At 38.9% G+C, this 22,994-nt stretch overlaps 1 protein-coding gene across 1 annotated transcript; it reads right to left on the bottom strand.

The window, feature by feature from the left end:
* Nucleotides 1-2,574: 2,574 nt before the first annotated feature.
* On the bottom strand, nt 2,575-17,505 carry LOC311293781 (cytosolic phospholipase A2 gamma-like; the record flags this gene model as incomplete). Its single annotated transcript, XM_084414267.1, has 14 exons — nt 2,575-2,869; nt 2,951-3,116; nt 3,459-3,613; nt 3,706-3,783; nt 6,281-6,424; nt 7,302-7,427; nt 7,539-7,562; nt 8,054-8,119; nt 15,385-15,525; nt 15,605-15,707; nt 16,577-16,778; nt 16,962-17,104; nt 17,238-17,346; nt 17,480-17,505. The coding sequence occupies 14 exons, from the start codon at nt 17,503-17,505 to the stop codon at nt 2,712-2,714; spliced, it is 1,641 nt and encodes a 546-aa protein (XP_084270393.1). The 3' UTR covers nt 2,575-2,711.
* Between the last annotated feature and the right edge of the window lie 5,489 nt (nt 17,506-22,994).

Raw genomic sequence — 22,994 nt, forward strand, 5'->3', positions numbered from 1 at the left:
GTCTCTCTGTTTATCCCGAGGTTTACCTCAGTCCGCCGGATCCAGGCCGCATCCAGATCTGATGAAGGACCTGCGCCTGGACACGACGGCAACGCAGTCATGAAATGTCAACTAGTCTCTTCCCTGTGAAGGCCTCCCTCCCCTCCCTTTACCTCTGTACAGATAAAGTGTTGTCGGGATAATTCCGGTTTGCGTGGCTACGCGGAAGCAATAAAAATTCGGTATTATAAATTTTAAGGCCAGACAAGTAGTTTATTGAGGGTTAGTTTGTGGGAAGGACTACACGCCTGCGCACATATATTCAAACACACATACCTATAGACTGAACTCGTAATACGCATGTGCACGCCATCAGCGTTCTCACTGGTTCACGTTTTTGAATTTTTTTAATTTTGTGCAGAAAGAATTTAAGAGTTTTCTGTTAAAACGGTGTCGTGTTAGCGCCCCCTAAGTTAATAACTAATGATCGTTGTGACGGAAGTGAATCAATCAAAACTTACTTTAGCTGGACAATAACTTTATTCTAGAAAAGAAGCCAAAACAATCATTGTTAAAAGCGCTATGTAAATGAAGATGACTTGACTTGAATCTGATACCCCTTTTTCTTTTGCCTAATTTGTAAATAAACTACTTTCATTATAATATATACCTATACTGTACATGCACGCAAATACACACATACACACTTCTATCCATATAAATGCATATACATCCATATACCCTCACTATTCTGAAAATATCAATATCGAAAAAATCATAATTTTTCAGGAAGACATAAGATCTAGAATTTGTGGATGCCCACACCTTTCAAAGTGTTTGCTCAGCCAGATTACTCTAAAGCGGTGTATACAATTGCTCCTGTGGATGGATCTTGCCCGCCTAAAAATGTGCATCGAACAGAATTGAGCCGATAGTCGGCATTCTAACCCTTTTAAGTTGTCCAGATCAGCTGTGTTGAATGGAGACGGTGGGTTCATAGAGTAGATCATTTCTCATAAAGAGACACTGAGTGATTTTTTTTTTCTCTCTCTCTTTTCTTTTAGTACAGGTGGTTAGTAAAATGAATCGAAAGTTCATCGAGACAACGTCACTGTTTTTAATAAAAAAATTTAAGTTTGAGTGAAATTATTGAACGTCTGCACTGCACATAGGTATATCTCTTATCTTCTCTTCTGTAAAACAACAAAGTCTTTATTTACTCTATGTGCAATTACTATTGTTCTTGAAACATGTAAATTAAGAAGGTTATAATTAAGTTAGTTTTCCATATGATTCAGAAGAGAGCATTTGATGAGTAAATACTGATAGAAATATTCTAGAAACTTTACCTGGGAAGGGCTGATCACGGCAAGATTCGCTGCGGCTCACTAGTAGCTCTTGTGAGGGTTGGCTGTTAAAAGAGCTGTTGAGTTTGATATTGTAGATATCTTTAAAACATGATTAAGTAATCCTGCAAGACAGAAAGGAAGGTAATTGCATTACATTACTTGCAAGTAGTCAGTTTATATATAACTGTAGGATTTATTTCTGTAAAAAGTGTTTCATAATTAAATGTTAAATGCATTTTTATGTAATAAGTTCACTGATATGTGTGCATTTCCATGATTAAAAGTATGTATTTAATAGCAAACAATATTTATATGAATTAATTTAAAAAATAACATGATTTACATGCACTGCTAACAGTTTTCAGCAGTGTAACTGATCTGATTATGACAAAATAATCGAATAATCGTTTATTCTGAATAATGAATAATCATCATGTGACAAGTCAAATGAGCTTTTCCACTCTTGCAAACAGAGGAAGGTTGTGAGGTGTGGAGAGACATCATGCATCACTGGAACATGAACAGACAGGGTCCAATTTGTAATCATTTTATAGAATACAATGCAATTAATATAAACTTTCTGACAGTGTGTGGGACATCATGACTACTTTCCAAGAAGGGGCGCAACTGATTTACAATTATTGTGATAAATATGTATAGGAATTGAGGCAGTAGCCAATGGCAGTACGAGTAAAAGCTGCAGGATTACATAGAAATATGTACGAGTATCGTACAAATTTGACATCTTGTTAAATCTTGTGAATTATTAAGACTTTGAGACTATGTTCGTACTGATTGGGTTATGGGTTTTGTAAGAAAAGGTTTAAGAAACAACAAATTGACCAATCAGCATCCAGGACCACAACTATCAATTTTGCAATAATGAGCATTTGTGTAGTTTGGTAAATGATATCAAATGACCAGGACAAAACCTTATTTTTTAAAAGCACTTTATTAATTCATTGTAAAAGAAACAATAATGGACAAGAATACAATATTTGTAAAATTAATACAATCTTTTTTTATAATCATACTTGTAATCCAATCTGTTATTGCTGTTATTAATAATCAACTATTTAATAAAGATTAATCATGAAGAAACAGATTGAAACATGCAGAAACATTTTTAACATTAAACACAAATGAAGCGCAAACCTTATCAACCTCTTATGATCTTATAATGGCACACAATCACAGTTTGCAGAAAAGGTAATAATGCTGATTAAATGTTAAGTTATTATTAAAGATGGAAAAAGAAATGAAACACTATTTATTGTTAAATCAACTATATGCAGATCAGTCTGTATTTAGATTGCCATTAGTTCAGTATTAAGTAACACAGTGTTAAATTTAGTCATGTAATTGGCTGGATCCTGGATCATGTTAACGCTTTTTCTCAATGATCTCCTGAATCTCTTCCACCACTTTTGCTTTATTTTGAGTGATGTTTTTTCCAGCGACCTCCATAAGATCAGTGATCATCTCAGCGCTGTAAGCACCTTGAAACGTGCCATATTTCTTCCTCCAGGCCTCAATATCATCTGAAGAAACAGTGACACACTTAAATCAGAACACAGTCGATATTTCTGTCTTATTCAGGATATTGTAAGATCATAACTTGCCTCCACAGTTGACCACATTAAAGAGAGGGATGTGAATCACGGTTGGAACGTTTTGGCCTTTGAACACATAGAAGTCCTTCGGGTTCTCTGAGTCCTCACTGGGAATGTTGACCTCAGGGAAAGGGATGTTTAGTTCCCTGCACATCTTGGCAGCTTCTGTCACTGTCTGCAGTGGAAAAGCATTGCAGCTTCACTTTATTAAAAGAATTGCAGCATCACTCTATTAAAAGTGGTAGTCAGCCGAGAAACTGCCACTGGGATGAATGGGACTGCTAACGTATAACTCTCTCATCAACCATGAAGATGGTTAAATTAAAACATATTTAAATGGTTTTCAGCAATATTCTTCAAAAAAATCTCCTTTTGTGAAGGGGTGGAACAAAATGAGGCTGAGTAAATTATGACTGAATTTCCATTTCTAGGTGAATTATTCATTTATGAATGCAGTAATGCAGAATGCAGACCTTGTATGAGAATATGTGCACTTTTATATGAAAGAGAATAATACCATGAAAGGATCACCCTCACTGAAATCCAGGGAAATGATGAGGTCAATGTCTCTCTCTTCTCTCAGCACTGAGAAATAGGGTGAGTTGAGCAACAGTCCAGCGTCTTCAAAGTCTCTCGTCTTACTTTTCAGTAGAGGGGCGGGCACTGCTTCAGCTGGCAATATTTAAGTGAGAGATCACAGCGTGAAATCAGTCTGTTTTTTATATTCATATTGAATTGCCAGTAATCAGCATGTCTGTTCTCACCTGTCATGTTGTAGAGAAAGTTATATTTCCTGCCCCAAATCCACTGAGCCATGCATCTCAAAATGCTGTAGTAAAGATCTGTTCAACAAATACACTCTTTAAAATAGTTTCTTTGGTGGTTCTTTGGTTCCCTAAATGGTTCTTAGGACAGTCTTTGCACATATAGGGTTGACTATAATTCTCTTTGGAGATTAAAAAAGTTGATGTTTCACTATAGGTTCTTCGAATCAGTGTTTTGTTTTTGTTTTAGCTTTAAAGAACTTGTACATAGCTGGTTTTCTAAAGAACCTCAGCGAAATTAATCAAGTCTGACGATTCCTTTACTGATGATCATTGCAAAGCACCAAAAAAAGAAAAAAAATCCTTTAATATGCTCCCGTGAGTTTTTGTGTAAGCGCTCTGTGAAGAGCATCAAAGGTTTGTAAGAAATTGTAGTTTTCCTCGACCCAGATTTCTACTCCAAAATATGTTTTAGAATGAGCTCATCCCCAAAACGGCTTAATTATCACAGAGAAGAACAAAGTCAACAGTTGTATTGTTTTTGCACCATTTGGGTTGATCACATTCTGAGCAAATGGTCATCAATTGTATAATTCATTTTAAACCTTAAATATTAAAAAGACAACATCTATGTTTTTCCATAAATAAATAAAAATAAAAATAATTAGCTATAGCAGAATCCTTAACCTGGTAATTGACCAGGTATCAGAAGAAAAATACCGTGGCATGATTTTAGATGATCAGTTAAATTTTAAAAATCATGTGAAAAAGATATAAACAATTGAGGCAAATCTTATAGCTTCAGAATAATAAGAAACTGTTTAACATATGATCATGCCCTTTTGTTTTTAAACTCGATGATATCCCACATGTCCTATGGATTAGTTATTTGGTCGCAGACAAATCAGTCTGTAATTAATCAGATCGAATGTCTTTACAACACAGCCTTGAAAATTTTAGATAGAAAGCAAATAAGACACCATCATTGTCAGATATTAAGTAAATACAAGATTTTTAATGTTTTGTTTGTTTGTTTGTTTGTTTGTTTGTTTGTTTAAAGATTTTAAGCTTTTTAATGCTCATTTTGTCTTTCTCCACTATGTAAAGTTTTGTTTTTAAATGTTTAAATGGTCTTGCACCTCAGCCCTTATGTAATTTTTTGAGAGATTGCACGGGTGCAGCAGATCCACTAGAGCGGCTTCTATTGGAAATTGTAAAATTTTATTTTGTAAAACATCTTTTCCTCAGACTGTCCTCTCAGTGAAAGGTGTAAAATTATGGAATTCATTACCTGATTATTTAAAATCTAGTTTCAATATTTATTTATTTTTAAAAGCCACCAAGCCTTGGTTAATTCAGCAACAAACTAGTACTCATGTTTATTTTTATTTTTATTTTTTTTATTTTTTTTGCTGTTGTAAGTTTCTAAAATATAAATGTAACTTTATAAAAGCCCTTCTAGGGACAAGTGTTGCAAATTAGCTTTAGCTACAAGCACTATGATACACGCATTGGATGGCTGTTGTCACAGTTTTATCTATGTTTATTGTATCTGTCCCTATACAAATAAAACGAATAATAAAAAAAAATTAAAATTACATTCATAATCGGCCTTACAGTCGTTAAGTGTGTCCCAGGCTTTAGTCAAAATCCACTCACGGTGTAGTGTTTGTTCAGAGCGAGTTCTGTGTGCTCGCAAATCCTTTATCCTACAAACAACAATAGATTGAAACAAGAGTGCAGCTTTGTGAACCTTTCATTGTAATTGACAGCTTAAGTGTTTATGATGGCAGCGATCTTGCTCGTTTTCTGTGTATAGCTAATATATATTTTTCATGCTGCTAACTACACATTGTAAAGTTTCTGGATTGACACATATTTAAATATGTGATTGAATGCGTTTGATAGTTATGACCATGGCAACGGTCGACAATTGCTGATTGCAATTGTTACTTTGTTTTTTGTTACTATATCTGTCCTGACAGTGATAAACTGTTTCTTTGCATGTATTTGGGGATTTATTGTCAGTATGGGGCTCTCAGTTCACATGGGTAGGGGACTTTGTACTGTGTGTGTGTGTGTGTGTGTGTGTGTGTGTGTGTGTGTGTGTGTGTGTGTGTGTGTGTGTGTGTGTGTGTGTGTGTGTGTGTGTGTGTGTGTGTGTGTGTGTGTGTGTGTGTGTGTGTGTGTGTGTGTGTGTGTGTGTGTTTAAAAGACTATTTTTGACCCAGGAAAAACCCTGACAATCCTTATGCTAATGCAATGAAATTGACAAGTAGCCATTCTCAATCTCATAATATGATGAGGGGGAAAAAATGACTAAAAAATAACAAATGGGTTTTCTCCTCATATTTCACTAAAACATGTTTAGCGGTTCTCACGATAAATTCTACCTTTCTAGGGTCCTAGTATGAGAAAGTTTAGGCATTAGGCATTAAATCACACTGGTTACATCTGGAAGCTCAGTTATGGCTATATTTAAAATCTGAAAATGTTTAGTTGAGTAAAGTGCTTTCTGCATTAATCTGACTTAAAAATCAAAAGTGAAGTACATTGTTATATCAGTTCAACTTACCGAACGGCCAGAAACTGAACCAAACACTCAAATAGTTGCATACATCCATGGTGTAACGCTCCATATACAGTTTTGCAGCTTCTTTGTCAGTGAGATCCAGCTTCCCCACTGGAAAGATCAGCTGACTTTTGCCTTCAGCGAGTTCTGTAAAAAGAGGAGAACATAACTGAGTTCTTCTTATCTGACAACATATAATTCTAGTTTGTGTAACTACAAACATAATTTACAAATTACTTTAATTTTTGTTGGCCAAAACATTGGTTTTGTGAAAAATAATATTTCTGTTTGACCAATCAAAATATTCAACGCCACCACAGATTTAGGAAGTAGCACAGGGGTGCTGAGCAGACGCAGTGAAAGTGAACTGTTTTCTGGATTATTCAGCTTCATCTCATGTTTGTTGGCAGCACCCTGACCTTATTAATGTAATATAGTGTGCGTGCATATAAAAATCAAACTTATTTGCATTTGAATTATCATCAGTAAACGATTCTAGATTCTGCAGAGTGAATTTTCTCAACTTCATGTTTTTACACAGTTCTGACCAACTGTCTGCAGGGGTTCAAATCAACCCGTCTTTTTATTTTTTTGCTCAAATTAAAACTTCACTCACAGGTTTGATATTTTTTCATGTTGCCATTTGCATTTTCACTGTTGCATAAACAGTTTGTTTGTTTTTTTTATAAAAAAAAAGTATGTTTAAATTCTGCTGAAAAAAAACAGTAAATGTAATATATTTTAAACACAGATATGAGGTGAAATAGAGCCTTGAGATTTGAATTGAAATAGTATAAATAGTAATAGTGTCAGTCATTTAGCTGACAAAACAAGAGGACAAAAACTCAAGAAAACATGCACTGTGAAAATCTGAAAGTATAAACCACTGAACAGATTTTTCATTGGAATCAAAATTAAATATATTTGTTGGGCAATAACAGTGGAATGTTCAATAACTTTTTTTGTTTCTTTGTGTCTCTTCAAAAATAGATTTTAAAACAAGGAACCCCAAGAAAAGGTTTACCGGTCAGTGTTGTTCTGATGTGTGTATCATAAGCAGAAGGATCTTTGCCATCCAAAACACAGAGATTCATGTCCACAAGTTTCAATAGCACCTGTAAACACTCGTCTATAGATGGGTCTGGATCTTCTGAAGAAAACACACATTGATTGAACAAACATGAACACACTGAAAATGTTTTCTCAAATATTTTACTACATGTAACTTATCAATAAATAAAAGCAATAAGAAATGCTTTACCTTTCCCCATTTTCTCAAATAAATCTAAAAATAAAAAAATAAAAGAACAGAGTTCATATGAAGACAATGAATTGCACTTTACAGCCGCTAAAACTCTTATTTCTATGTTGTTTTTACTTTTGTGGATATTTCAGCTAACAGTTTGCTTCGTATATTGTTTTACAACATTAAGTTAAAGTTAAAATTACCTTGTGTTCTCAATTACATGCTTTAAATGCATGTCCTTGAAAGAGCGCATGCAGTTTTCTAACGTAGGCCTATGTATTTTCTTTGACCTCTCACGTAATGTGAATGGTAAGACCCATTTCAGATGCAGGCAAATTACAACAACAGTGGTTGCAAATAAATATACAGTATTTTAATTGTTTGATCAAAATGATTGCTTGGGACAATTCAGTAGTCCCTGAATATTGGTAGGGATTGGTGTCCCTAGTGTCCCTATAAATTCTACACACTTGATGAATTGACTGGCAGTTTTAGGCAGAAGTGAATCTTTAGAACAAATGCAACTGTACCATGTATCAATTTCCAGAGGAATTTCTCAATCTCGTCTCCATCAGCTAAAGCGCTGCCACACAGAGCTGCAGAAAACACACAATATCAACAAACAGGAAGTTTAAGATAAATGGAACAAAAGCTTTTTTTTTAAATAAATAAATAAAAATAGATTCATGTAGGCTATACTTGCATTTATATATATATACACACATTAATTGAATAATTCTGCTTGTCTTTTCATCTGAACATTAGTGACATTTAATCGAATTTTGAGGTTAAAGGGGTCATATGCCGGCTCTAAAAAAGAACATTATTTTGTGTACTTGGTTTAATGCAATGTGTTTACGCAGTTTTAGGTTAAAAAAAGTCATTATTTTACACATACCGTAAATTTATTGTCGCTCCTCTATGCCCCACCTTTCTGAAACGCGTCGATTTTTACAAAGCTTATCTTTCTGAAAAGCACAGTGTGCTCTGATTGGCCCGCGATCCAGTGCATTGTGATTGGTGATTTCCCCTTACCATATTTGAAACATCAACTCCCAAAGCAGTGACAGGTGATAATGTCGATACTCGTACTGCCTGATCAATTCGAGCCCGAATCTGATCTGGAAAATACATATGACCAAGATGATCGATCAACTTGGCCAGCGCGACTGGACCAGAACGTATCAGAGTGGTAAGGTTTTATTTCATTGGGGGACATAATTACTGATTAAAATAACTTAAGGCTGATTTATACTTCTGCATCGGACCTATGCCAGAGCCTCTACGCTGTAGGCTATGCATTGGTTTTCATTTATACTTCTGTGTCGTTGTCTGTGTTGACGCGCAATTACAAATGCAGAGGGAGCATGTGAAACCCGAGGGAGCGGTTCTACGCCGTATGAAGTAATACATAAAGTATTGAATGAAAATGTCTCTGAAATATCTGTGTATTTGGCAAATATTGCATTTATTTCACTTCAGCTGTGATAAAGTATGCAAACACCACGTGAGCGGTCACTATGGGAACCAGAAAGTGTCTGACTTCAGGTCTCCGTTTGCAGCTCCTCCCGCCTGCATGCGGCAACTCTCACCGATCGATTATATCCAGCCACAGTTGATGTCGAACACACCTACTGTCTTTTTACGTGTCGTGCCGCATTACGGGGGGAGAACACTGTAAAAAAAAACATGTCTGCATTTGTGATGGTAGAAATGACAAACAAGCGCTACTCTATACTGCTCAAAACTCGCGTTTGAATAGTCAGTACAGTAGCAAACTCTTAAAATATGAAAACATACTTGCAGGCTGTGTTTGTGAGTCAGAAGCACCAGACTGTACTTGCAAAGATGTATTGCCCACTTTTTTGTGCACAGCTGGCCTTGTACTCTCACAGGTTCTTGAAACAGTTAGCTCCGAAAAATGCGCAGCACAGTCGAATATTTTGGTTGTACTGTTCTGGAACTGTGTTGTAAATAAAACTTAACCACTCTTTTCTAACTGTGTCCTCTTTTGGAAGGCCAAAAGTAGTTTGGCTTTCGCAACGAAAAACAGCGTCTCCACGACATGGCGGAATAGTACAATGTAGAATAATTTGCATGTGTCACACAGTGATCAAGAAGAGATTACAATGGAAACAGGTTGCTTCAGCTGTATTTCCTTTTACCTTTTCTGTTCTTGTTTTTTTAAGGAATACATCTACAGCTGCACAGACCACAGTGCTGAAAAAGTGCAGATAGAGCACTACGGAGACCACATCCTACCCATTGGGAGGTTTAATGTGTGGATACACCTCACATGGATAATGTGTGGATACACCACACATACCTGAGTGGGGGGAGCTACTACAAATGCGACAACTGGTGACAGGGACGGAGCTCTGACTAGAGGAAGACACGGGTTTACCGTTAAGGAAAATGTCTCGTGGAAATACTTCATATGGGATTACCAACAGGGAACCACTACATATGGGGCACCTAGCTCCGTATACAGGCTGACCCGAGCGGCATGCTTCATGAGTAGCATGGCATCATATTCCTCCGCTGAATACGAATGCCACAGTGTGCTAACCAAAATATATATCTAGGGTTCACCGCTCTAGAGAACTCACATAGACAGAGATGCGCACGTTATCACCTCAGGGAGGGGAAAGGTGCTGTGTGCAAGTGGAACATCCAGCCAGTTGCAGTCGCAGTTTTACTTCTTACGAAACTGGCCCAACCCTGAGATCTCACAAAGGTGTTAGATGACGCCCAGCTCGCTGTTCTACAGATGTCTGCTAAAGAGTCGCTGTTGGCTAAAGCCCAACACGATGCAATACTCTTAGTGGAGTGTGCTCGTACTCCAAAGGGACAGGGCACATCCTGTGTTTGATATGCCAAGGCTATAGCATCCACTATCAGTCGGCCAACCTCTGTTTAGAGACAGCCTTCACCTTTTGCTGCCCTCCGAAACAGACAAAGAGCTGCTCAGAGCATCTGAAGCTCTGTGTGGGGACCAAATATATGTGCACGACTACTGATTTCTGCAAGTCGATTCCTTATCAAAACAACTCGAGTTACTTGACTATTCGTGATTGATTCATGCTACTGTAAATGAGAAGACATAAAAAAAGTTCTTATCAATAAATATTTATTAATTAATAGTCTAATGCAACCATTACATAAGTAAACTCTCAGAACATTATAATTATGACATTACATGTTTCAATTATCATGTCACAGAGTAAAGCCAAATAAATAACTGTTCTTGCCTTTCATTTCAGACGCAATGTCCGCTTTTAGGGGCCGTTCACATCTTGCGTCTTTTGCGCGCTCTACTTATTAAGTTATTTCAAATGTAGGCGCGTGGCAAGCGCGCTCATAAAGGAAGCGAAGCGGTCGCGACGCACATACGGTGCGGTGCACTAGTTTTGCCTTGGCCGATGCCTTGGCGAGATGAAAACATCTTAACTTTTCAGAATGTCGCAAGCGCACCGCAGGTCATATGACAAAGACCAACCGATCAGCTTCGGCCCTTTCCGTAACATCATCGAAAGCTCGGCCGAACAGCTAATTATAGCTGTTTTTATTAAACCCAGGGTGGGTTTTTATTTCTCATCTCCATAAATATATCTAGTAGTGAAGCTAATGCAAGGGCTAGAAATCAATGAATCCTTTGCTGATACTTCTTCATCATGAAGAGCGCAGTTCATGGTTGCATAGCAACGACAGATGCCATGGGAGCGCAAGCACTTGTGGAAAGAAGAAGACAGCGGCTTTCTACGCATTTTTAGACACGATATGTGAGCGGCCCCTTACAGAGATGACAAATTACCCTGAAAGGGGTGGTGGAAACTTTGGGCTCGTAGCCCAGTTTGGGGTCTCAGTATTACTTGAGTATGCAGGACCAAACTCAAGGCACGTTTCGCTGACAGAGAATGCCTACAGGTCCCAAAACCTTTGATGGAAGTGAACGCAGTCAGGAGCACCGTCTTCAAAGAGAGGGCATCAAGTCCAAATGGGGCTCTCTGTAACCAAAATGCCAGCAAGACCACAGAGAGGTCCCATGAGGAATTGAGGTGTGGCCTAGGAGGATTCAATCTCCAGGCGCCTCTGAGGATCCTGATGATCAGATCGTGCTTCCCTAAGGACTTACGATTCATTGCATCATGTTGCTATAGCGGCTACATACACTTTCAGAGTCAAAGGGGGCAGCCGACCCTCTTTTCCTGCAGGAAGGAAAGCACCTGGTGACTGTGCATCTCTGTGGGTATTCCCCTCGGAAAGCACACCAGGTAGCGAACAGACTTCACTTCAGGGCATAGGCACGTGGAGATTCCAGAGGTCTGGGTGCGGGTGCCAAATTGTGCTAATTGAGTTTAAGAGTGAGGAGGAAGTGATCTGAGGTGTGCAGTGGAGTGACCAGCGTAGGGTCAGTGGAGCAGTTGTGCATGTAAATAAGATCCAATTGTTAATGATTTGTGAGTAGCCGCAGTAGATACTCGTTTGAAGTCAAACGAGGCAAGCAGAGTTTGGAAGTAAGCAGCCAGAGGTTTTTCTAGGTGGATGTTTAAGTCTCCAAGAATTATCCGATTACCACCATCCTCAGGGAAGGATGAGAGTAACACATCCAACTCCTCAAAAAAAAATGCCAAGCTGATCTGGGGGACGATAAACGACCACAAAATGGATTTTAATAGGGCTGGTGATAGTAATTGCATGTGATTCAAATGAGCTGTTGTCACACAGAGATGGTAAAGGATAAAATTTCCATTCATTGGAGATGAGCAGACCAGTACTCCACCCCATCCAGAAAGGCGAGGGGTGTGTGAAAAAATTTTATTTGTGGAGAGGGCGGCAGGTGTCCTCTGGTCTGATCCAGGTCTCAGTCAGGGCCATGAGGTTGAGACCTGAATGACTAGGAATAGATGTAAGGAAGTCTGCTTTGTTCACAGCAGACTGGCAATTCCAGAGACCAACAGGAAAAGAAAGTAATGTTCTAGGAGACACAGGGAAAGTATTCAGGTTTTTAGGATTGCACTGCCTCCAACATGTGATACGTGATTTACGGGTGTTAGTAATAGTAGGGATTAGGAAGCACATATTGAAAACGGCTCACAAAAACAAACAGATGAGAACAAGCTGAAAAAAAGAGGAAGGAAGGAAAAAAAATGAATAGTCAAGTGCTTTGTTTCCTTGCTCGCTGGAGTCATGCAGGTAGAGTCACTGACACTCAATGGTCTTCACACGATGAGGGCTTCACACAAGGGCTACTGCGTCCACGGTATACTAATTGATTATATACCCGCCTGATACGTCGTTACTGATTTCAGCTGGCCCCCCGCCTTCGTATTTCACAGAACGAAACTGACAAACCATGACAACAAGTGAGAGAAAAACGTGATTTCAGCAACGCCCCTTTCAGCACAGTAAACACAGTAAACACAGTAAACGAACAAAGTTATCTAGCAACGACACGCTAGAATCAAATGACAAAACTATGTTTTCCACTTCTGTTCGTCAACTGCTTCTCTAAATGAGAGCTTGTTTGAACTGCTTAAGTTTTATATCTGGCTTTGCCAACACCTTCATATTTCACATACGAATATTTGATTTACATTAATAAAAATTGTAAAAAAAAATAATTATTTATTTCATGTAGCCCAGTGGTTCTCAAAGTGTGGGGCGCGCCCCACTGGTGGGGAATAGAGACGTGACAGGTGGGGCGCGCCAAACGGGAGGAAATTTTCCTTTTTATGCCTTTATATCTTTATCCAGACATCCCAACTGTCCCAGAAGTTCCGGGAGTCTACCACATATTGATAGCGGCTCCTCCTTGACGCCCGCAAATGAGATCCAATCTCCCGGAATCGCGCACTAGAGAGTGACTGCGCACTCGTGTGTGTGTGTGTTTGTGTGACTATAAAAGGCATATTAATATTAGCGGAACAAACTTTCGCGCCCATAGATATATGTGTAGCTACTAAGGGTGTCACGATTTCGATTTTAAATCGAAATCGATCGAAATTAATGCTCAATCTCGATCATCGAATCAAAAAATGGAATCGTCGATGCTGCCACGAACCATATGTCATGTCAGCTTGGCTTGCCTGTAATAGGCAAAACTCCTTTTCTCGAGAATATTGAAGCCTTTATTTTAAAACGCATTGCAGCTGCACAGCGAGAGCATCATAGCTCGTCTGAGCGAGCTGGCTGTGCTGCGGCAACTGCACGAATCTATGGCGAGCTAGCAGTGGCGTGCGGTCCAATGGGAGCGCTTGGCGCCCTGCCAACCTCGAGCGCGCCAATTTGGACGCGGCTGAAGTGTGTAAATTCAGAGAAAACTCGTCCAAAGGACTTTAGGTCTAAATCGACTGAAGCGAAGTACCTGATATGAGCGAAATAGCACGGCAAGGCAACGCACTATTCGTTACCTTATCTCTAAGGGAACCGAGGTTACGCAAGTAACCAAGTACGTTCCCTTACGAGAACGTTCTCTCGTACTGCGTTGCAAACGCTGTGGGAACCCAATTTAAAACGCCGTGCTATTGGCCTGTGACTGCTCTGAGGAGTCCAGGGAGCCCCGGGACTATAATAGGTAAATAGGTTATATTGTTTAAGTTTCCAATTGACTTAAGATATAGGCTAAGTTATTGTTACATTATGTTGTTAATAAACGTGTTAAATTTGACAATGTAGTGTGTGGTACATTGCGAACAAAGGTCAGATATTATTATATTGCATAAAAGTCTAAAAATGGCATAGCTTGTGCTTTCAATTTCTTTTTTCTTTTTTTTAAATCGAGAATCGAATCGAACCGTGACTTTAGAATCTAAAATGTAATCGAATCGAGGATTTGGAGAATCGTGACACCCTTAGTAGCTACTAGCTATATCTATGTTTCACGCCGATGGGTAGCAGGCTAGTGTGGGCAATAAATAAATTGTGCAATGCAAAACAGGCTCATTCCAGGATAAATAGACCTGTCTTGCCAAATGGATTTATCTTCTTTTCTTTTTTAACAGATTGCAAAGTGGCACTTTTATTGCTTTTCTATTTTTGAACTTGATACAAATTTTGACACGGCTGCACTTTTATTTTCTCTATTTTTGAATTCCATGCAAATTATGACACAGCTGCACTTTTATTTTATTTATTTTTGAACTTGCTGTTATTTGATGTAGATAGTTAGTTTGTATTTAGATATAACTTGTTACTATACTGATACTACTTGTTAATTCAATAAATTTGAACATTTTATTTTTTTGGCATGTTGTGGCGATGGGGGCAGGTGGGGCTTGAAAATTCCCCCTTGTCCAAAGTGTGGAATTACCAAAAAAGTTTGAGAACCACTGATGTAGCCTAATATTCTAATTTTCTGATATTTTGAATTTGGGGTTTTCATAAGCTGTACGCCATAATCATCAAAATTATAAAAAAAAAAAAAAAGTTTGAAATATCTCACTTTGCATGTAACGAGTCTATATAATATATTAGTTTCACCTTTTAAGTAGAATTACTGAAAGAAATAAACTTTTGTACGATATTCAAATTTTTCGAGTTTCACCTGTATGTATTTGACATATTCTATAAAAATAACTGGGATAAGTTTTCCCTAGGTGGCTTCTTGCCCTAGGTGGATATAGGTTTTCCCCTTAGCAAATGTTTTTATTTATTTCCCTTAATAATATATTGGACATGTTAAACTCATCTCCAAATACTAAATGTGCTGTAGAAATTGATGTGTAAACAATTTTTGAATATTTCTTGTCATAATGTTATTATTTACATTTTAGTTTTGACTTGGAAATGAGTAATTAGGCTACAGACCTGATCGCCGGATCATTACATCACATAAACTATCAATCTATTCGTTTGTTACCTTGCAGGTACAGCATGTCAATTTCAGGCTGCTTCTTGATCATAGAGCCTTTGTCAAACTGACTGCCAAAGTTGGAGTCTCTCACAAATGCTCCAGTGAGGGAATAACCTGCTTCATGTGGAGTGATCTCGAACCAGGGGTCTGCAGACAGAAACACGTCCATATAACAGCTGACACAAACACATCAACTCTCTCTCTTCTTTCACACAAACACACAGACCTCCTTCCTTTTGCTGTTTGCATTGCTTGTCGATCACTGTGTAGATGGGAAGCGGGTCTTTACTCTGCTGGTTCCACTGCTCTGAGAGTGTGTGTTCATCGATCTATAGAGAACGCATTTCTTGTGTGTTATTTTAGAGGAGACCGTGGATAATTAGAACAATTTCTTCAATCACAAATAATTCCAAGTGATAAAACTTACTCAACAAGTTATCTATATTAAGAAAAGTGTTTAAAGTAAAGGCTCTCACTGTAAACTATATAGCTCACTCAGATAGCCACACTGGTGATACCCTCTGAAGGGGAACATCTCTAATAAAATGTCCATATGTTCCTGCAAGAGCTCTAAAGACTGTCAACAGTTACTCCAGTGACCACATGATAAAGAAAAAGGCTTTGAGACACTTGTAATATACTGAAGTTCATTGAGTTCATAACAGGATATTGGGGGTTCTGTCTGAAACAAAATTGACTTTACTTTATAAAGAAATTACTTTGATTAGCAACCTAGAAGTGCACAATCTAAAATGTTTAATCTTATATTACTTTACATATTTATTTTTATATTTATTCATTTAGCTGACGCTTTTATCCAAAGGGACTTACAATTGCTATATTTGTCAGAGGTCGCATGCCTCTGGAGCAACTAGGGGTTAAGTGTCTTGCTCAGGGACACATTGGTGTCTCACAGTGGATTCGAACCCAGGACTCTCACACCAAAGGCATGTGTCTTATCCATTGCGCCACCACCACCCCGTGAAAACTTTGTTTATTTCCAGGTGAATGAATCCCATATTTTCATTTTTATGCATGTATACAGGTATTTGAGGATGGCAGGTAGATTTGTAGTACTTTGAACAATATTACAATATTGATACTATTAAATATTTTACAAACTATTTAAAACAATCTGAATGTGACCATCTCACAAATCACGTAAGTCATGAAAGCTGTGTTATGAATAGTTACAGACCTCTTTCACAAATGTCGTGACGACCATCGCTGCCCAGAAGTCAGTCAAGCTGAAGATGTCTTTCTCATAGTAATATTTCTTCAGTTTGGCAAATGCATCTCCCCAGCTGACTTTAGGACCGCTGAGTCTCTGGACGATCTTGTCTTTCACAGCCTCTAGTTTGGTGGACCAGTCTGGTTCCTGATATAAGGAGGCCATACACCTTCAGAAGAACAACATACTGCTGTAATTTATGACATTCAACCCGTGTGTGTGTGTGTGTGTGTGTGTGTGTGTGTGTGTGTGTGTGTGTGTGTGTGTGTGTGTGTGTGTGTGTGTGTGTGTGTGTGTGTGTGTGTGTGTGTGTGTGTGTGTGTGTGTGTGTGTTTGTTCTCAGGGTTCATACCAGGTGGATCCAGAGACTCCGCTCAGATAAAGGACACAGTCCAGAAGACCTGCTTTATGGAGCTGAACCAGGGATCCCAGCAAACCCACCATGGCTCTTTCTCCTCCTCCGGAACCCAGTAATGCAATGTTTGGCACCTCATCCTGAAAAAATAAAAACGACAAAAAAAAAAAAACAGTTTGATTTTCAAGCATTTAATGTTCAGTAGCTAAAAATCATTTTTGTAGGTTCAAGAAGGTATAGCCAGGCAGATATATAAATTATGAGATGTTTTACCCTACTGCAGTGTATCTCATGGTTCTGCAGGCTTTGTTGAACAGTTGTTCTCCTGCTGACTCTAAAGTCCTCCTCATTCTTATCCAGAGAATGATTGATTCTCACATCACTGTTGCAGCGACAGACAGGCAGACCATGAACATCGTCACACACTGCTATTAAAAATATTTCGATTTCATATATTCTTGATTTGATAAAAAAAAAATCTAATGATCCATTTTGTCGTAAACAAGATTACATACCTTTCCAGGACTTTGGATGCACTCATCTATAAAACAGTAGAGTGGATATTACTTTTGAAAATCACCAAGAGTCCTGAATGCCACAAAAATTAGTGTACATCTAAAATGTTAATTTGATCTTTTTTTCTTTTCTTTTTTTAAATAGCAAATCAGTACATGTCATACATGTCAACAAGTACAAGTGAATGCACACCTAGACTAATGGCCAAAAGTAATTGAAAATGACATTAAGCTAAATATAATTGTTTTAGTTTAAAAGTTAAAAGGCCAGATTTACTAAACAGGGAAAATTAGTATGAGATTGAAATCTCTGTAGATTGCAATACAAATATATTAAATGGCCATAATAGAGCTGTTCAGTCGTGATGTAATTTAATTGTAGTCTTTAATAGAGTCAGATAAATAGCCTGCATTTTAAAAACTCTTTGACTGATTTTTCAGATTATTGGTTAAAAATTGCAGCAGTATGTTACGGACATACAGTTACTATAGTATATAGTATAAAATAGTAACATTGTACAGATGTTGATGTCTGGAAATGTGAAAACTTTCTCATCCTGAAAATAAATTCCCCTTTAACATTTTCCACCCTCATACTGATGGTGTATTTATACACGTTTTGTTTAGTGTGCAAATCATTATGTTATTTAACTGGTATTAAATCTATTACAGAAAAAGTCTGCAATAATTCATTCAATCTACTGCTGTTACATTCCAGTAATAAGCCTTTTAATTGCCCCAATATTTCTGAAAATATATAAACTACATAAAACTTTAAATTGTATACTCACTATTCTTGTATAGTCTTGTAAAATCCTGAGACTTCTCCAGCAACACAGAATTTGTTTTCTCTCTGACAATGCAAAAGATGCCCTTTTATAGGGCTCTGAAACTAAACTGCATCATTAGGGGTGGAGATGGTTCCCATAAATGTATAAAAACATGTAGAGACAAGAAAATGATTGACATTACTTCCATGTAATTTACTTAGAACTTGAGCGTGTAAATTCAAGTCAAGAAAAAAAAAGAATGTTGTCTGCCCCACCCCCATATTAAATACATGGTTATGGCTTTGTATTTACTGACACTTTTTTCTCATTATTACCACCTCCAACATTTTATTGTCTAAAGTGCAGGATTACTTGTTTAGCCATCTTTATTCAGAGAAAACAAGGCATTATTCATCATAAGAAGATATTAAAATCAGAATTGTTGCAAACTAAAGGTTCTGTTCTCAAACTCTAATTCAGAGCTGCATACACTGGAAACATTTTAAGGCATCATAGGCGAAGCAAAGGTTGATTCAAAAGATATCCAGCAAATCCGTAATTTATGAAGTTCCATTTATTTCAGTGAGAATGCGTCCTTGGAATTTCTCACAATTTCACTAATTAACTTTAGCTTTTTGTCTCCATGAGCATAGATTTCTGAAAATAGTAATTGTTTTACTATAATATTGTAGTTTTTATTTATACAAAAATATTATTTTATTATTTATTTATTTAGTCATATTTATTAAATAACAGTTATTGAGTTGTGTTTGTTTATATGTAAAACATAGACCTACATGTATTCAGTGTGCAGGTGTTACAGATGCTATTCAATCTCTCTATATTTCAGTGTCAGACAGGAAGAATTGAACAATTTGCAATGCAACAAACTTTTTTAAACAAGTTTTAATTGTACAAAACTGCAACTTTTTTAAAAACTGATTTAACCCCCCCAACCCTTCCCCCGTCAAAAAGGATTCATAAGTAAACGAACAACACTCCCCTCCCCACAACAATTCTGCTGCCTCCCGGAAAGCCATTCCATCAACAATAAAAAAAAAGAAAGAAAGGAAATTCAGTCATTCGGAGTCACAGTTGTGGCATGTGTAAGAATCTCCTCCACCTGTGCAATCTTTATGTGCATAGGACTTGCACATCCAGCCATACTTCCCTGGAATTCGAGTAGCTTTCCAGGCACACAATGCAAATGTCTTCATCCTCTTCAGAGTTAGATTCGTTCGATTAAAGCTGGTTGCCCTCGAAAGGCTCGTTGCTTGGGGACGCCTTATCGAGAGAGTGGAGTGCCTCTTTAGAAAGCCAGTGAACCAGTCAACACCAGCCATACTGGTCTCACTCCACTTTGGGGGAAAGTTGCAGCTGTAGTGAGAGGCTAGTTGAAAGGCAAACTTCCGAACCTGAAATAAAATGTAAATAGTGAATATTGTCTATCTATCTGTCTCTCTTCCTGCCCCTCTCTCTCTTTCTTTCTCTCTCTCTTATATAGCTACATAATTCTCTTGTTAAAATTTGTTTTTCTCACATATGTATCTTACCTCTTTGGGATTTAACCCACAGTAAGTCAGCTGACCTTTTTAAATACTCTCTGAGGCTCTTCTCTTGGTCCTCTGAGAACACGTTTCTTCTGGTCCAGTACCCTGCTCTCTGTAACTTATTCGATCCCTTGCCTGTAAGTTTCTCTCTTTTTTTTTTGTTGAATCGGAATAAGGTGGTGTGACAGATGGCGAAGTCCTTGGCCACTGCCCTAACTGTCCTGCCCTCATCCCTGATTACATATGATGCTCGACCTTGACACATGCTAAGCATGTCACTTAGAAGTCAACAGAACAATAATTCAAACTGAATAAGTTTTGATTTTTTGAGTTTTGGGTGTGCTAGTTGAGGGACATATTGTTGCAATTATCCAGATGATTGATGTACATGATTCAGAAGAATTCAACATTCCATGTTAAACATCTGCATGCTTTTGCATCTATATTTTCATCATCTATCTATAAGATATTATATATCTTATTCAGAGGTGATAAATGTAAAATAATTTATTCATCAGAGATATCAAAATCAGAGGTCCTGCAAACTAAAGGTTCTATTCTAAAATTGTAATTCAGATCTGCCTACAGGAAACATTTATGTAGAAACAGTAATCAGTCCCTCCAGTTGAATACAACGCAAAATCAACAAAATGTCGCATTTTTTTTTGCGATCCTGCATAATTCCTAAATTAACCGCAAAATAATCACAAAAATGAAAAAGACCTCACAAAACATTAAATTATAATCACCCAATTGAAATATCTCTAGTTTAATTAAAGTTTCAATGCATTTTTATGTGGATACAGATGTTGCGTGAAAAGGGGAAAATCCTTTTCCTCGATTTACTGAAGCCTAATGTAAAACCTTTCTTATAGAGACAGAGCGTATTTAGGCCACACCCACACCGGGGGGGGGAAACAATCCAACCGTCTCCATTGACTTTGCATTGTGAGAGGCTGCCTCCTTGTCATTTTGTGCTTCTAACAGAAGACAGAAAAATGCCTAAAAGCTGCTATGTGACAAGGTGTACAGCAAACAAGCTAAAAAACCCAGAAATAAGTTTTTATTAGCTCTCGACCCCAAAAAACGAGTGTTTAGGACATAAAAGTGGATAATAAAAGCACTCTGTCTCTATAGAGCTAGTAAGTCTTCTGCCCCTTCCGCTAACCCCACTGGACCTCTAGGTTGAAAAATCGTCAATGCAAGTGAATGTGAGAAAATAATTATTTTCTGGTGCCGTTTGAATTTTGCCATGAATGTGAACAATGTGAAGAATGCTACAATTTAGCGGGTAAAAGTTTGATACGGTTAGACTTTGAGTGAGAGCACTTTGTGGACTACAACTCTTCGCAGCTTTCGACGGGAATCTGAAGAAAGAACAGCCCATTTGGTTTGAATGGTGACATTTGGGTACAAAACACACAGGCATCTCGATCTGCCTCCATAGTTTATCGCAGCATTAGCACCGTGATTTGACAAGTGGAGGGAAAATGTGTTATGGGGTGACATCACATAGGTGACATGTAGTTCTCTTACGAGAGGTTCTCTCGTACTGCGTAAATAGCTTTACGCTAGGGTAAAAGCTCACGCATCGCTGGATGCCGAGAGGAAGAAGCCGCACCATCTGAAAAAGCTCTTCAGCGGGACGAGCCACTGCACCTGAAGCCGCTGGCCGCGCCGCCTTCAGTCGCCGTTCCTGCTAACATTATCCGGCGTTATATCCTTTTCTCTGCTACTGTGTGTTTGTGTGTGTGTGTGTGTTCGCCGCCGCGACACACACTCTCATTGCACTAAAAGAGCCGGGCGTCTTTTTCAAGACGCCCCTCTCCTGGTTGAGGATCACGCAGCTCTCGCGCTCTCTGACAGCGACTGCCCTCACTGCGAGCTAATTACTGCCTATGGTGACTCTGAGGACTCGCCTGGCATTCTTCTCCGAGACTGCACCTCCGCCCGCCGCGGTACCACGCCGTAAAAAGCGCCGTGCTCAACGGGTCCCGGAACCTCCCCCAGCCTGCAAAGCTCGCCGGTGCGCCCGCCTGCTTTGCCTGCTTCTCTAGAGTCTCTTCCTGATGGACAGTGGCCGCCGTCTGCCGCCGCTTCCGTCGTGGATATCGACCAAGAAGCCACATCTGTGGGGATGATACCTGCTCTCCCTCTGTTGGAGCCGCGCAAACCGCGCCGTTCACAGTGGATGTCAGGAGCGGACGGTCACGGGGCTAGCTTTCTTTCTCCCTCTGTTCGAGCCGCGCAAACTGCGCCGTTCACAAGGGAGGCCGGAAGCGGACGGTCACGGGGTTAGTTTTTTCTTTACGTTACAAGAAAAGCTACCCCGCCCTAGTTGCGCCCCATTCACGCGTCACTCACCTGATGAAAGGAGAAAAGAGTGTTTTAAGTCCCGCTGAGGCCGGACTAACCTCAATTTCTCACACATTTCTCAGTCCCCTCTTAAGCTCAGGCGACTGGAAATATCAATATTGCAGCAAACGAGCCTGTTACAATACACGCACGCCTGCAAACAAACGCCGAAGCAAAACATGATGACGCTCTCTCTATTCCCGTTCTCTCTCCCTTGCTCATGCCATGCAAAGTGCGCCGTTCACAGAGAATGTCAGAAACGGATGGTCACTGGGCTAGTTTCTTTACGTACAAGAAAGCTACCCCGCCCTCGTCGCGTGCGTCGCTGGCGAAAGGAGAAAAAAGAGTGCTCTTAGTCCCGCTGAGGCCGGACTAACCTCCATTTCTCACACATTTCTCATTCCCCTTTGAAGTTCAGGCGACTGGAAATGTCAATATTGCAGTAAACGAGCCTGTTGTAATACTTGCAAGCCTCCAAACAAACGTCGTCACAAGACATGTTGACGCTCTCTTATATGCTCGCGCTAACTGAAAGCTTATGTGTCCCGCCGCTGTGGCTCAGTGGCGGAATCTTAGGCTTTTGCGCGAGAGACCCATGTTGGAATCCTGGGTAAATTATACGAGATAAAATTATGCTTTCGTTCTGTCAGTTCCCTTAAAAAGGCGACTGCAGATGTGTATTTTGCAGCCAACGAGCGCGTTGTACAACCTGCTCACCTGCACCCAAACACCGTTTCTATGGCAACTCAAAGCCTTCCTAGCCAGTCTAGAGAAACGACGGTGTTCAAGTCCTGCTGCGGCCGGACTTCCACCAAAACTTCTCGCTCGTTCAGTTCCAGT

The sequence above is a fragment of the Rutilus rutilus genome (genome assembly GCF_951802725.1).
Source record: "Rutilus rutilus genome assembly, chromosome: 7".
NCBI lineage: Eukaryota > Metazoa > Chordata > Actinopteri > Cypriniformes > Leuciscidae > Rutilus > Rutilus rutilus.